At 45.0% G+C, this 16,379-nt stretch overlaps 1 protein-coding gene across 13 annotated transcripts in view; it reads right to left on the reverse strand.

Annotated features, from left to right (window-relative positions):
• Nucleotides 1–15,149, reverse strand: part of FBRSL1 (fibrosin like 1) — a 556,885-nt gene extending 541,736 nt beyond the window's left edge. For 7 of the 13 annotated variants that reach the window (XM_067307140.1, XM_067307147.1, XM_067307139.1 and 4 more), the window contains exon 1: nt 14,818–15,148. In XM_067307140.1, the coding sequence (XP_067163241.1) occupies nt 14,818–15,111 (294 nt within the window). In that variant the 5' untranslated portion in view covers nt 15,112–15,148. Of the gene's footprint in view, nt 1–14,817 lie in introns of all 13 variants that reach the window. The other 6 variants (XM_067307146.1, XM_067307142.1, XM_067307141.1 and 3 more) reach the window with 2 other exon arrangements.
• Between the last annotated feature and the right edge of the window lie 1,230 nt (nt 15,150–16,379).

Raw genomic sequence — 16,379 nt, forward strand, 5'->3', positions numbered from 1 at the left:
GTCAGAGCATTCCCATAACTGGATGCAGAGTTGCCGAGCAGCGCAAAGGACAGGCCACCGTGCCGCAAGGGGGTGAGGACTGCAGGCTTTGGTTCCTAAATGGAAGGGTGCTAACGTTTTCTCTGGCAAGGTAAACAAACCTCGCAGTACAAAGATTGAACGACTCCATGGAACAAAAGGGAAAATAAGGTCAACCAAAAAAAAAAGAACAGAACAGAAAAAAAAAAATAAGAAGCAGCCAAGATATGAGAGAGATATGACAGATACAAAATACACATTCAAAAAACCCCAGCAGGCTGCTTAACTCTGAAGTCAAGCACATGGAAAAAGAGAAGAATTTGCTTCTTCCTCAATTGGAATGTTTGCATAATTGTCACTTTCAATTTTACATAATTCCCTTCTCTACCCATTTGTTTCATGTCTAGGCTACCATGCATGAAATAAACCCCTGTATTAGAGCACGGCACAGCACGGCCTGTCTGTATGACATACAGTACTAAGGAGATTGAGTTCCCCGCTTATTCCCATACTCCATTCCAAGAAGGTGTGAATAATGCTTTATCAGACTTAAAGTATTATCAACCAACCAGATATCCACCCACTGGTCGAAATGTGTTTGCCTAGGCAAATTTTCCTAAGAGTATAAAGCAAAGCAAGTTAGTACTTAAGCAGTGGCTAGATATCACCATTTTTTCCCTTCACTCCACAGGACACACTGGACACAGGGTAAGTGCTGCACCAACAAATAATTTAGTCAGAAATTTTTCCTTTTTTCCTTGTTTGAGTCAAACAAAAAAAATGTATCCCTGTGGGTATTGGTTCAATTTTCGTCCTATTTAGTGCTGATATACTGATGCCTCACTAAAAAAAGCTAAATAACCCCACATCACTAAAATATCAGCACTAAAGTCCTTTAGATACGCATTTTTAGAGACTTTTAAAAAAATCTACATAAAAAGAGTCAGTGCACAGGATGAACTTTCAACATTAAAAAGGGAGTAGCATTAACTGGGCACCCGAACTCTCATTCTTTATTTACAAAGAGAGACAAAAACCATCTGAATGCCCATAATCTAGAAGAGAACAAAACAGTATCTCTTTGTTCAGGCTGAACAAAATAGAAAACAGAAAGATTAAATGCTGTTAAACAGAGATGATATTTAAAGTTCACTCAGCTTTAAAGATTGACAACGTATTATTAGAGGAACTAGAAAGTCTAAAAAAATTCCATATGTCACTGCAAAGCTTTTACCTCATCATTCAGCTGCAACCCAGATTCTGACCTTCTTGGAAGGTATCTGCAGCCACCAAAAAGAGACCTTTGAACATATACAGTTGGGGGCTAACTGGGAAGTATAAGTTACGGGATGTCAGTTCAGCAGTCTGGAAAATCTCATCCCAATTTCTGTTCTTTTCTCTGGATCAGGAATACGTTTCAAGAAAAAAGCATTTATGCTTTTCAGAAAGGTTCAATTGTCGTGAAGACGCAAAGCCAGTTGTTTTTTTCCATGCCTTTCCACTTAGGCTCCGGCTTCCAGACCCACACTGGTTAAATCGCACTGCTGCAAGCTGTCATTCTCCGAAGACACGTCAATCTGTTTGTCTAACAGGGGGAAGGGAGAAACCCACACTCCTGCGACATTTTGCTTGTTGCCATTAGAGAGGACAGTCTTGCACAATGATTAACCCCTTCCCGATCCCAAAATATATACAAGTATGCTCCAGCAAAATTGGTAAAATATGCTACATTTCACTCCCCCCTCACCCCCACAGGTCTGCATTCTTCCTGGCATGCTGTGTGCGTCTTGGTTTATGCTTTAGGCGCAGAATCATTATTGCTATAATATTCAGCAGAGACTGAATGAAGAATCACATTTTGCTTATGTTTTGAACCTTGCAGAGGTAATAGTATGGAAAACACTAGTGACTTCATCTGCTAAACATTTATAAATGGGATGGGAATTTTTATTCACACATACACAAAAGAAGAGAGATATAAAAGAACAAGGTGAACGTACATATGTATCATTTGAGACAAAAGTCTATTCTTTCCTCTCAGTATTTGCTCCTTTTTGCCCTCAGTTAAATGTACTGAAAATTCCCTTACTGGCAATTAACAGAAAATCAGAATTAATGAAAAAATCAAATTGAGAAAAATTCAGAACAAGGAAAAGCTTTATTTACTCAAAAGAAAAGCACCAGAAGTTGTTCATTTGCCAGCACTAGCGCTGGCACACTCCCCACGCTACGGGACATCACCAGGCTCTGCAGGACAGGACAACCCACCGGGGCCGGCTGCATCACCACCGCGACAGGACAACCAGGTGCCGGCGGTTTCGGGAGACGCTTCAACAGCGCTAACCTCTCCCCACGCTCAGCCCCGCGTTTCCTGGGGCTGCCCGGGTGGAAGCAGGGCACCAACCACCTTCGGTATTTTTGCTTCCTGTTTCCACTAAACCCAGATCCAACGCTTCCTGAAAAGCGGACTCAGCTGGGTTGACGTTTCAGACGCTTGGGCTTACCCATTTGATTTTACTCAGCGTCATGCGTTCGCCCCAAGCGCTGCCACGCGCAAGTGGTTCGCTTTCAGCCTCAGCTGGTACCGTCTACAGACCTCTCTTCAAGCGACTGCAGTAAGCGATGGCAGTAAACTCTGCCAACTGCTACACAGGCGTTAAAAAGAAAGGACGGCTCTCCTATGGCAATACATGTGAACCATTAAGCAAACCCAATAATCTGATTCTAGATGATTAGTTATATTATATTTAACACAGACAAAGACACCAACAATTTACACTCGGCCCTATTTGAGGCCCAATTAAAACCCTTACAGGGTTTTTACCAACCATACAAACAAAATACAGAGAAATATCGTAAAACATGACACTGCTTGGGCCACTATAACACCAGAAGACGTGCAACTAGGCGCTGACTACAAGTGCAGGCCACAAACATATCAGCAAAACACCTGCTCAGTAACAAACTGCAGCAATGACAACTAGCTGCCCTTCACGCAGAAGCTTGGTATCGGTGACATAACAGGGATCCAACCCACAAAGTTCCCCCCCAAGCTTCAAAAAGAAGAAAGAAAAAACACCCCAAAAACCCCAAACTCCACATCACTGAAATAACTAGTAACTAATTGTAAAATAAAACAGCAATTTTAACCCTGCAGAGGATGATGTTTCTGGCCCAGGACTGCCTGCAGGATTTGTTTTGGCAGAGGGAAAGAAAAATCAACTGACACATTTTGACCAGGAAGCCAGCAAAGAACTTGATTGTTTCTGCCAGGGAGCCTAGACCACCTCCCCTGGAAATCCGTAAATACCTGCTTGTACAGAGCAACGTAGCACCTTTCAACTGCTGAAGGCAAATAATTTTGAGGAAGATTTTAAAACCCAGGAGCACACCCTTAAGAGCTGGCAAATTTAACGAGAAGAGCCAAATCATTTCTTGAAAGAGGATAAAATGTCAAGAAAGAAAATCCCTATATTTCTCTTCACACAGAATCTGGGGGAAACCAGCCAACCAAATAGATAGTGAAGAAAGCTCCCCAGAGATGCTTTCTCCACTAGAGTAACACCCCTGATGTTTCACACCTCTTGAAGACAAGGATCCAGTTACCGCTCCAGTATGGGAACTACAAAGCACTTAAAAAGAGAGAATTTGTCACTAGCCCCAACTTCCTCATTTGGGATGAGTGCAGACTTAACTGTTGCTTTTCCTCACACCGTCCCCGAAGGCAGAAGCCATCTGCGAGCAGGCACGGCTTGCCTCCAAGCTGCATCACGAGCAATACCTGCCTATAAAACAGGCACTTCGCAAGCACAGAGATGACAATGCTGAGCTCCTCCTGGATAAAGACCACCCAGGCAATATGCTCCATACTTCACAACCTGTTGACGTATTTCTCAGCACAGAACAAGGGTGAAGCTAAGAAGCCAAAGATCTTCTGTCTGGAAATAGCTCATGTGAGCAGTTTATTTAAAAAAAAGACCAAGTTCAGAAATAATCCTAGGGATCCTATCAAGAAAGCGAACTACCTGTAGTTGTTTATCTGATGCCATCATCTGGGATTTTACATTAGACACAGCCCCTCTTTACACTCGTTCATAACATACTTTTTGGAGAAGGCATGTCATACACCTGCCAAAATACTAGTTCATTTTGTAACTGAGGCAATAGGGTTTGATGTTAACACAAGGCTCTAGATAATGCCTTATCTAACCACTGCTACAAACATCATCCTTCTTACAAAGGAGCTTAAACTCAGAAAGGTAACTTCATAACAGGAATATGAACCTTTTCTCAGCCAAGGCCTTTGAGCACTTTTGGCTGGACGCAGATGATAAATTTTCATCCAATGACGTGAAAGAAAAGTTATGAGCTGTATGACATGAAGTTACAGACCACATAGGCCCATAGGCTCTCATTTCTGTTTCATTAACTGTCTTCCTGATACAAGTAATATAGGAAACATCAGTATCTATATCAGAAAGCCTCAAAATGGTTCTTTTTATATGAGTTACATCAATCCTTCAGACGCAACCATCTCCATAGCGATGAAATGAACCTAAGAAAAAGTAGCTCAACTCAGAATTCCCATCCAGTACCTGCAGAGCCAGCCTGAGAACAGAAACCCCCCGCCCACCCTCCTCACCACCAAATGCACGTCAGGGGGCTGCTGGGAAAATGTTAATAGCACTTGAATAGGTTTATCGTTTGTTTGATGTAACCAACAACATTACTACGCGCACATTACAATGAACGTACCGACATCTGCAGAGTTTGATGGATGAGCTGATAGAGAATGTGTTATAGAATCCATCTGGTTGGAAAACTATTGTCATTTTCAGCGAAAAATCACATTAGCAAACTTACATCACAACTTGGTGCTATTTAGCTTCAAACTAGAATATCAGAGTAAATGGTATTCTTTTTTCCTGGAGAGAATCTTACAAAATATTCAGTAACTGTGCACTAAATAACAGTATGATTTTTCCCCCCCTCCCTTTCAATACATTGTATGCTTTAGTAAGCCTGAGAAAGAAGGAAGGAGGTTTTTGCCTATCTTGCAACAAAACCTCTCTTGAGATATGGGTCTGTACTACATCAGGAGAGCTCCCCAGTAAATGCATGAATGAGTGCTTCTATGAGAAACAAAATTATAAATCAAGTGCATCAGTAAAGAAAAGCAGTTTAAGAGAACTTAAAAATCCCCAAGTCAAGCTAAACACAGATCTGTGTTTTAAGACTAGGAGAGGAGACCAGAGAACCAAAGCTCAGGAAAATCTTATACTAAACTTGCACTGGTATACAGTGTGGCACACACAGTAGGGCTATTGCACTGATCAGTACATCCCGCATGAAAGACAACATTAAGAACATCAGTTAGTGGAAATGTGGTAAAAAAACTCTCTAGTAGTTCACACAGGAAGATTCAACTCTGGCTTCAAGCTACTGAAAGGACAAATGAGGCCAGAAGACACCGATGCACCTACTCGCTCCCGGTCATAATGTCCATCCCACCTTTCATTCACTGGTGCCAGCAGGAGCCTTCCAGCATGCTCTCCTGGCATTGCAGCAAAATCCTTCCCGTGCGAGTGTGTGACCAAGGAAAAGCACATCCCTACCCCACATCACAAATGGGAAATACTGCCCAGGCTCGTAAGCACTAACAGCACCAGAAGGTCTTTCGTCCAAGGATCTCCCTTCAACTCACTCAAACACAACCCAAGTTTCAAAATATGCCAGGGCCGAAACACGAGCCTGGGTGCACTGAAGCCAGAGGGTTACCCCAGCCTCCCCGAGCTGAGATTACAACCTCCCACGAGGCAGCCAAGTAACGCTGTGCGCAGTTGATGCGTGGGTAAGGTGGAGCATGCAGCAATTAAAGGACTTGCCCAAAGCTCAGACAGGAAGTTTGTGGCAGAGTCAGAAAAAAACCCCATTATCTCAACTTCCGGTCCCCTCTGCTAACCACCAGACCACAAAACACTTTTATTGCAGGATAACATTACAACAAATAGCTATTTTCTGTTAGTAGAAAACCCACTTTGTAGTTTTACTTTTAAAAGTTATTTATACTCCAACTCCATAAGATTGCACTCCAGTCCTGTGACACAGCGTAAACAATTTCTCCCTCCTTTTCATGCCCCAGTTGTATTAAGTAATCCCCATAAAAGCAATTACTGGGCTTTGGACTGAAAAATAACTAGAAAAAAGGACAGCAAATTCTGTGCATCTTCATTTGCATAGATTCCCTCCCTCCCCCTTTCTAAGGTTTTTGCCATGAGGTCTTTTATGTCTCTTTCAATAATCATATAATTATATGATTCCTAAAGTACATGCTGGCAACACTTCAGGGGATTTTAGTCACTACAGGTGACAAGACTTTTCTCTCATGTCTAATGTTCACAAGGATTTCTTTCCACTTCATTCACAGAGAAGACAAAAAAATCTGAGTGACACCCACCCTCCACCCAGACAGATTTTGGGGGTGTCCTCTTCCTTGGCCATTACAAATACAGCGAACTACACAGAAATTAACTGCAATGAACTTCAATTGGAATGAAGAATTTTTTTAATTAAGTGGCCCATCATTTTTCCCAGGCACTATGTCCAACTCTTTTAATGGTTTTCACATTCTTTCTTTAATTTTACAATCTCAAAGAAATGCCAAGGTTCCATCAGAAACCAAGAATCCTGTAATTCTATTTCTTCCAATGGTTGCAAGTTATTAACAAGCTGTCAAAACACCATAATTATTTTATATCAAGTTTGACTGATTCCATAAACATCTCTTAGCTGCACACTATCCTGAGCCTTGCTCCCCCCGTGTGCAAGCATGGGCTCAGGCTACATGGATTAAAGAAGCTGCACATCCCCTTAGGCAGCAGCGCAAGAGATGTTTATGAGTCCAAAGAAATCAACAATAGTATATTTATTAGCCGATGCATCTGGTATCATTATAAGGCTAAAATAGCTCTTTCGTGCCCGATTTTTTTTAGCTTTGTGGTAGAAATAAGAGCCACCAGTGGAGAAATTACCATCTTATTAACCATCAAGAGGGTTTAAAGAAATGACCTTGGTGTCCTTCATTATGGCACAGTCTATTGAATAGCCAGAGGCCCTAAAACATTATTTGTTTCCCAACTTGGGCTACACACTCCTAACCTAAGCATCTCCTCGCTAAACAGAGGCTAGATCAGGGATATGTTAGCATCAGAGTAAATCATACTAAATTTAAAAGTGAAAAAAAACACCACGCAATTACAGTCATCTTTTTACAAATCTACGAAGAACGTCTGTTGAACAGGAAGATAAAGCGACACTATCCAGTCACAAACATTATAAATTCCACATTTAGACTGCAGGCACAAAGGCACCATATATATTTTCTGAGTGCATTCAGAAAAGACAGCCCCGGTACCTTCTTTGCAAAGCATGCTTTGGATAGAAGACAACAAGACGAAGTACAGCTCCCTCAGCCTGTTGACAGTGACCAACAGTCCCCTAAAATAGAATGTTTGACTTCAAAATTGCCACATTTATGTACCGTAACTATACATAGCTAGCAAAAGATTAAAAAAGCTTTGCTTTGAGCACAAAGGGAGAGACAGGAATGGTGCCATAAGCCCATGTTTTGCAGCCAGTAGTGCTGGGAAATCGTTTTGATCCCTTCAATCCCCTTATCCATGCCAACCACTGACCTTGCAGATGAAACTTTTGTTCAAGTTAGTCTCTTTTTGGCTTGAAGCAAGACAGAGTTACAAAGGAAACATTCTCCATTCATTTTGGATCATGCAAATGCTATACACATAGCTGTCTCAGTTCATTTTTACCAGGTATTTTGGAATTCTGGATCCAGACAGTCAGTTCAAAATAATTAAGCTACAAAAATTAACGTATTCCTAGTCTCTTGTCATTAGGGCTCGACACAGCTGCCAGCCTCGCTCAGAGCAGGGCGGAAGAGCCCTGGAGCCTGTTCAGGTCATACCAGCCCCGCTTTCACAACAGCTAGCACAAGAGGAACTCGACTGGCAACCAAATACAGGTCTCGTTTTTGCCTAGGCAGCCTCAGAAATTATTTTACCTCCTCCTCCATTTTAAACATTTTGGATTAATAACATGAAGACTGATTCTCCTTTCAGCATCTGAATGGTATTATTAATAGTTCATTAGTTTTGGAAAAAAACTATTTTTCAAAGAGATGGAACAGGACCAGTAAATTAGCGCTCAGACTCTCTTCTCTATGCAAGGAGCACTGCTGGAGCAGTCAAAGCCCCTGTTGTGCTGGAACACAGCAAAGCCAAAAGATATTTAAACAGCAAGAGCCACTTCACCTACATAAAGCTCTTTTATACCTTTACTGTGATAAACTGAAGGCATTAAAGTGCAGTGAATTGGAAATTGTTCTCACTTACAGCAGGATGTTCACATGCAGCAGATACCACGATGCTCGTCCTCCATACTGTATTTCAAAACTTTATTTTAAAAACATATTGCATTGCACTGAGCAGGACACAGTGTTTCAGCTTTGCTGACACCGTTCACTCTAAAGTACCTGCTGCAGCACTGAAGACAAACTACTTGAAGGCTCCCTCGCAACTTATATCACCATGACAAAGATCAGTCATTACAGAAGCTGGAGCAATAAGCATTGCTCTATAGCACTTTCTCCACCCAAGGTTCACATGCAGTTTAGGATCTATATATACAGAAACCCACCAAGTCCAGTTAAGCCTGATGTGGAGGGAAACAGCCTACAGTAGCTGTGCCTAGACAATTCAACAGCTCACACCAAGAAACAGAAAGGAAGAGAACAGAAGGATACCAAGGGGGAGAAAAAAAAGAAAAAAAAACCCACAAACACACACTTAAAAAGTCACAGGAAGAAGCAAGATCAATCTAGGTACCTTTACATCAATGTAACTGTCTACATTCTGGATATTGTATCTCCTTAACTATATGAATTTTTAAAGAGGTACAGTTGTGCGATACATCAGCCCTTCTGCAGAGCAAGCAGGAATCTATCCAAGAAACAAAGTGAAATATGCCAGACTAACCTCATCCTCCTGAGCTCAGTTTTTCACTGTTATTTTCCCATAAAGTATCATTGTGATATTCAGTCTCATTCTGTGAAATAACTTAGATTAACAATAAACAGTGTCGCATTAACATATTGGGAGGACAATAAACTTTTCAGTTGTTACTATACCAGAAGTCAAATGCATTACTGCAAACAAACACTAATTGGATCCAACATCATCTATTATTTGGATGAAATGGAACACTAATTTTATTATATCCCTTTTATCAGAAATTCTTACCTGTACAATACACAGCACCCTATGTTTTTAATTATGAAGTATTCTTTTCTCTGTCTCTCTCTCTCTCTCTATATATATATATTTTTTAGCTTCTCAATGTTTTCATGCTGGTCAGATCCACTTCTGTGTGGAGACACATTTCAGCAAGCTTCATTTCATGTTTTACCCCAGGTAAACCACAGAAGTAAGGCTGAGCATCTATGCTGAAGGAGACTCATTTGGAAAAACCAAGATTATAAGAGGTCTTTCAAAAAACCCAAAGAGATAGGGTCAAGTGTAATTTGGACTAAAAATATAAGACCTCAGATGGTCCAAACTAGGTAGAACTCAGTATGTTTCCTGTGGCAAGGATGAGGGGGACCCCCGAGCTCAGCTGGGATTTTCACCTGCATTTCAAAAAGCACAGGCATTTCAGAGCTCGCCCTCAGGTGAGTAAGCCATTTCCTCTCTCTGTGGAAACCATAGCTATGTAAAATGGCACGAATAATACTGATAACACCACACTAGTGACTCGACCGAGGCAAGCAGGCATTGCCCGTGCTGGTGGCAGTACTGCATCACGCACGCAGCGGCCCCAGCGGTGCAACTCACTCGCAGGGTAACAAACCTCCGTCGACTCTGCTGCGCCTTCGCTACCCCAGCCGGTTTTACTGACAAGGTGAAGAGCCCCAGCTCCAACCAAAGAGCTAGAGCCTTACTCACTGCTGTGCCACCCAGCTGTGGTTTGCAGGGAATCCAGTTTCCACTTAGGCCCGGCCACAGTCGGTGTACAAGATGGGCAGACACTTCGGACTTTCCAGAACTCATCCCTCTGTTGTAGCTCTGTCTTAACCACCTCTTACTACTTCAACAACAAAATACCTTAAGTACCCGAGTGGACAAGATGCAAAATCAACAGCTAGGAGAATAAATCAATTGAGACTAAAATACCTTCAAGAAAACTGAAAGGAAAAAAGCATTTAGAGCACTATCAAAAAATCACTAGCTTTCCTGAGCTTAAAAAAAAAAATTTTAAGGAATAACTCCTTCAAAAGCACTATCACTTGATAATTAAGGGGAAAATATCTAGAAACTTGTTTTAAAACATAAGCATGGGGAAAAAAAAGGCAAGTGCAACATATAGAGCAGCATAATCGTAAATTAAGAGTTACATAGCTAGGTCAGTGGAACTAGCACAAAACCTTTGGAACAGGAAGTTGCAGTTAAATACACTGGTTTTCTTATCAATGAGCAATCAGAGCAACAGTAACAGCACAGTGTACAACACACATGTGAAAACAGCCTTATCAAGATAACAGCTGAAGAACTTATGGATTCTGTCCAGAAGTTTACCATCACCATTATGCTTTCTAAATTTTGCTACACTGAAGTGCACACAGCAAAGAAGTAACTGCAGGTTAGCTCTGTTAGGTTTCTGAGGAAAAACAAAAGTAAGGGAGTGGGCAAAGTGCTAATCAATCTCCTCCGGGTCTGCGACTAGTTGCAGCTGGGCCACAACCCTGCTCAAGTGCAAGGGCAGCAACCAATTTCGACAAGACGTGCACCAAGTCAAGGTCTGCCTTTTCAGTTCTGGGATCTACTTCTGCATGATGCATTGCTCAAAGCACATTTGCAAGTGGATTCTCTAAGAGATTCTATAAATAGGCTAAACATTCCTAAAAAAATAAAACATACACACACACACACACACACACACACCAAGAAAGTTAAAATTTCCATACAGCGTTCCAAAGCTTTGTTGGAATCTGTAAAATTGATAAACAAAAGCCAAAAAGAAAACACAACCCCTTGTCTTTACAACTACTTTGAGAGAACAATTGCTCTCAAAGATCGCATTCATTAACATTCTAATGAAGTTTCCTTTTAGCGCTGTTTTTTATACTTGAAAGGAACAGCTATGATCAGAGAGAGCCCTCAAATACCGACTCATTCATTTAGATGCTCTCACTCTGATTCACCAATCACCTTCAAGAATAATTAGCAGCTTCATCTGAATGTAATGAATATACACACATGCTCACATCCATACCATTCATTTCAGAATGCAGCTAGAAATCCCCCATTTTTCAGCCCACCATTCCTCTGCCTGCTGACTTTTTTGACCAACAGGACAGGAACCGGCCCCCTCCGGTGCAGCACGATAATCTAATGGTTTTCCAGGGGCTGCCCATCTCGCTGACCACCTCTCACACGCACGGGCAGGTGAGGGCAAACTCGCTTTCCAGGCTGTTAACTCCCAAGTCATGTTCAGTGGTCGTGTAAAAAAGAAAAGAAAAACACCACACACAAATCAGCTACATGTAACCCAAGTTTAAGCCCGGTTTATATGACAGAATTCAGAGGAAGGAAGGGAAAGGGTAAGTCTTAACTTTTTATACACAGAGAAAGACTGCTGGTTTGCTAATGGACGGGCTTTTTGCTCTTAATGAGAAAAATATATAATCAAATATGTCTTTATGTGAAAGATGTTAGGATAGGGGAATCTGCAAGTCAAGTCACAAGTGTCACAGAAGTAAGATGCAGTATTTTCAGATACCAAATTTCAAAGCAAGCATTGCCGCATTAGTTAAACCAAAATCCAGAATGCTGTTTCTTAAATTGACACCAAAGAGCTAAAAAAAACTTCATAAGCTGTCCTCCAGTATCAACCTTAACTGCTCTTATCACCAGTTCAGCATGTAGGAAGAATATATATATAGCACCCTTTATTTACAAGAACACCAGCAGTAGGAATTTTCTGAAGTGAGGAAGGGGAATTCACAGTGTTTCTAGATAAAAAGAAAAACAAAAAAGATTTACCACTTCCAAATGTCTACCATAAAATTCCCTCTAATCATAAAGAAATTTAATTTTCAAGGGGAAGCCCAAAGCTTAGCTAGCCTATTAAACATAGTCACAGATCACTGTAAAATCCAGTGGAAAAACAATGCTAGAACAAGAACACAAGAACAGATCATAATGAACTGCCACATAAGCAACAAAAGCCCTTTTTAGGATCATAAATTAAACAAAACTGACTTTCTCAGGTCAGTACTGCTCCTAGGCTGTGAACTCACTTTCATTCTTTCTCCTCCTTCATGGAGATGGAGATCTTTAATTATTATTTTCAAAATATCATCACAGATGATTTTAAGTACTTAAAAAAAAATACACACTGAAAGGCAAATCTCCTCCAAACCAGAAGAAAACCACCTGTTGCAGTCAAGTACACTACAGCACACAGCTCCACACTACGCAAAATGACCTTGCAGCTTCACTAGTTTACATGGGCATATGTTACTTTAAAGTAGTTTTGTCTTGATAATCCCCTCCGCTTGCTGCTACGTTAAATCTCCCAGACATTACCCACTGTCAAACACAGTGCTGCGCTTCTGAACAAAAAAGCCTCACAATGCAGAGTATTCTTCCTTTTCAGCGTTACTGGAATTTATGAAACGTGCGTGATTGTTAGGGCTTTCAGAGCACCTCAAATACGATGTGCCTCCTTGTTCTTTGGGTTTTATTTATTTTTATTTTATTTTTTTAAGAAAAAGCAGAAGTGCCTCCACAGACATACTTTGGGGTGGCAGAAGTTTAAGGTCACCTTCTCTCCCCATGTGCCCTATTACCAAGGTTACTGTTTGGTTGATTTGATAACAAGGCACATACCCTTTGAAAAGCGTGGAGTTTTCCCCGTCAGCCCTGGAGGGACTGTACTATCATTTGTATCCTATTTCCTGATAATATGCTCATCATGGTAGAATATCTCTGCAAGAAGATGAATTTTACTTTCTTCACTGACAGCTCAGCAGAGACTCAGTGGTTTAATTGGACCTATCTGCTGATGCGTATTTGAGTAAGAGCATGCCCAAGAAAAAAAAAAAAAAAGAATACAGACAGGTCTGTGGCATCTGTTTTGAAGGAAAACAGAAGCGGATAGCTTGCTCATTATCAGTCCTGCGTCGGCAAAGGAGCCGGCCTTCCTATTAGGGCAACACCCCAGAAATGACTCCGCTAAAGGCCAAAGAATACCAGTCTCCACTCTAACATAAATCATGTTTCCAGTCCAGTATTACACACCTAGCGCTGCTCAGTGAACACCTGACTAAATTCCTCTTTTTGAACGTATCCAACTCCAGGCTCCCCAAACCAAGATTTCATCACTCAAATATTACAGTAGATCGCCAAGTCATCAGTGATTTCCCAAGCGAGACGCTGAGCAGCTGGGGCTATTCGGGGCCACCTCAGATCCTCTGTGGGGCTTCAGAGGACCATCGCCGGGACTCGCAGAAGTTGGTTCAGAAAAATCCCCCGCACACGTCACCTCGAGCAGGACCGAGTGGCAAACTCGCAACGACCACGAGGCTGCCAGAAAAGAGAGGCCTGTGTGGCAAGAGGTTTGGGCTGGGGAAAAAAAGAGCAAGACAAGAGACACAAACAAAATGGGTTCTCAAAGTCCGGGTGAAAGATGTTCGAGGTCCCAGGGCAAATTTGGGATTATTCATTCGTCCAAACGCAATCCTCAATTACTCTAACAGTTAATACACACTCAAGTGACAGGAAGTCTAAAAGTAGTGGAGCGCCCAAAAACTTTGCCCACGTTTCTAGCGCAGCACGTTGAAGAAAGTTGAACGAGGGTACCAGGATTGCTCATATTTACTCAGAATTCAAGTTATCATGCCTACCAAGTGACTTGCGAGGTGCTTTCTCTCGACAACTCAGTTCTTCCCCTCATACACAAACAAAACAGAAATCAAAAGCCAAAGTCTTAGTTTGTCAATGCCCCTCTGAAAATATTAAATTTCCTGCTCTGCTTAACTTAGCTCAGACAAGGCAGGCAGTATTTGCTCAGCAAATATTGTTTGTAATAAGTTAGACAAGCAATATTTTTTGCCAGCCTATTAACACCAGAAAAAAATATGTACAGTCAACACGAGATGAAGAATTTGTCCAATTACTTCAAAAATGGGAATTACAACCAAGGGATTATTATCCATTTAAACATCTCTTTTCCACAAAATGTCAAACACTAGCCATTTGCTAACAATCTCCGGAGACAGATAAAGTAACATTTTGGCAATGCAAACACAAACTCCACGAGCCGAGGGGGGGAGGAGGAGGAGGAGGAAGGGGGGAGGAAGGGGAAGCTCCACCATTCACAACAATACCGGACCATCCCAACACGCCGCAGCGCCGGGGATATTTCGCAGCCAATTAAAACCCCAAACAAACATTTGACTTGCCCTAAGTGATAGTTAGCATTAGCCGGAGCGAGGGAGAGGGAAGGGGGGAAGGGGGGGTGCAGTAAGTTGCCAGCGGGGCTGCGAGCACCCCGCCGCCCCCGAGACTCCTCCGGGCTGACATTAACGCACGTTAATCGGTATTTGCAAAGCGGAGGCCTCCAAAGCGCCTTTTAGAAATACATATATTTTTTCGGAATTATTTTTCCGCCCCCCCGCCCCAAAGAGAAGCCGCCGCAGCCGCCCCGGCCGCCCGCGGCTCCTACCTCCAGCGCCTCCAGGGTGTTGAAGCTGGCGATGGCGAAGCCGTCGATGAGGTCCTCCTCCTGCGAGCTCGACTCGCGGCGGCGGCGGCGCGGCGGGCGGGCGGCGCGGGCGGCGGGCGGCGGGCCGCGCGCCGCCGGGCAGTTGGGGCCGCCGTTCTCCTGCGCGGGGCTCGGCTCCTTCTCGGAGCCCGACGAGGGGCTCTGGTTGCGCGGGTCGCGGGCCGCCGCCTCCCGCCGCCGCACGCGGTCCCGCTGCGACCTCGACCTCCGGCTCTGCCTGATTTTCCCATCCATTTCCGAAGAAGGGTCAAAAATTGAGGAGGAGGAGGAGGAAGAAAAAAAAAAAAGGAAAAAAAAAAGGAGAAGGCCGGGCGGGGGGGAGGAGGAGGGGGGGGGCGCGGGGGGGAGAAAAGTCGCCCCCCTCCAACTCACCGCTGCCCCTCTCCGAGCCCCGAAGCCCTTAAAAAAATGATATAATAATAATAATAAAAAAATCAACAACAACAACAACAAAAATCCTGCTGTTCAGACCCTCGGATCCAGGGCGATGATAATCCACAGAGCAAGGCTGGGTGGCGGTGGCGGTGGGGCGAGCGGCACACACACAAAAAAAATATTAAATCCACGGAATGACCTTGACAAATTTCCACCCCCCGCCCCCCCACCCCCCCAAAAAAGCCGAGACGGGAAGAGGAGGGGAGAAAGAGAGGAGGGGGGGGAAGATCTATCTGGATCGAGACGAGGACACCTCGGATTCACTCGGCGCGGAAGAGAGGCAGATCCAGGAGGCTCGACCCAGCTCGGGATAATCCAGGCGCGGCGCCCCCTCCCCGGGGGCAGCGCGCCGCTCCGGGGCCCCGCTCCGGCCGCCGCGCACCGCGGCGGGGGGCCGCCGCCGCCGCCGCGCTCGCCGCCCAACTTTCTTGCCGCGGAGCGAGCGAGACAATCCCTGGGCAGCCCCCGCCGCCGCCCGCCGCCGCCGCCCGCCGCCGCCGCCGACCCCTCCTCGCCGGGCGCCGCCGGCGGCTCGCAGCCCCCCGCCGGCGCGGCGCGGCGTCCCCCGCCGCCGCCCGCTGCCGGATGGCGCTCGCCCGCCCGCCCCAGCCCGGCCGCCCGCGGCGCGGCGCAGCCCCGGCCCCCAGAAGCCGCTCAGTCGGCGCTGCCCGGATGCCGCCCCATTCTCCCCGAGCTGGGACGCGGCGCTAGCACCGCCCGGCCGGCCGCGCATGAGCAGGGCTGCCAGCTGCGCGTCATTCCCCGGCGCAGGCCCGGCCGTGCCCCCGGCCCCCCCCCTTCCTCCTCCTCCTTCCCGCCCCGCCGGCGGCGCGCGCCGCCCCCCCCGCCTCGCCGCGCCGCGCCTCAGCGGGGGGGAGGGGGCGCCACGGCCCGCCCCCGCCGCCCGCAGGAAAAGTTTCCCCCCGGCCCCGCTGCCGCCCCCGCGCGCCGCCGCTGCCCGGCTCCGGGGCCCTGCGCCCCCCGCCCGCGGCGCTCGGCCGGGGCCCCCGCCGCCCCCTCGCGCCCTGCGGCGGCCGAGCGCCCGCGGCGTGGAGGAGGGCTCCGCC

Source organism: Apteryx mantelli, chromosome 17, assembly GCF_036417845.1.
Source record: "Apteryx mantelli isolate bAptMan1 chromosome 17, bAptMan1.hap1, whole genome shotgun sequence".
NCBI classification, from domain to species: Eukaryota; Metazoa; Chordata; class Aves; order Apterygiformes; family Apterygidae; genus Apteryx; species Apteryx mantelli.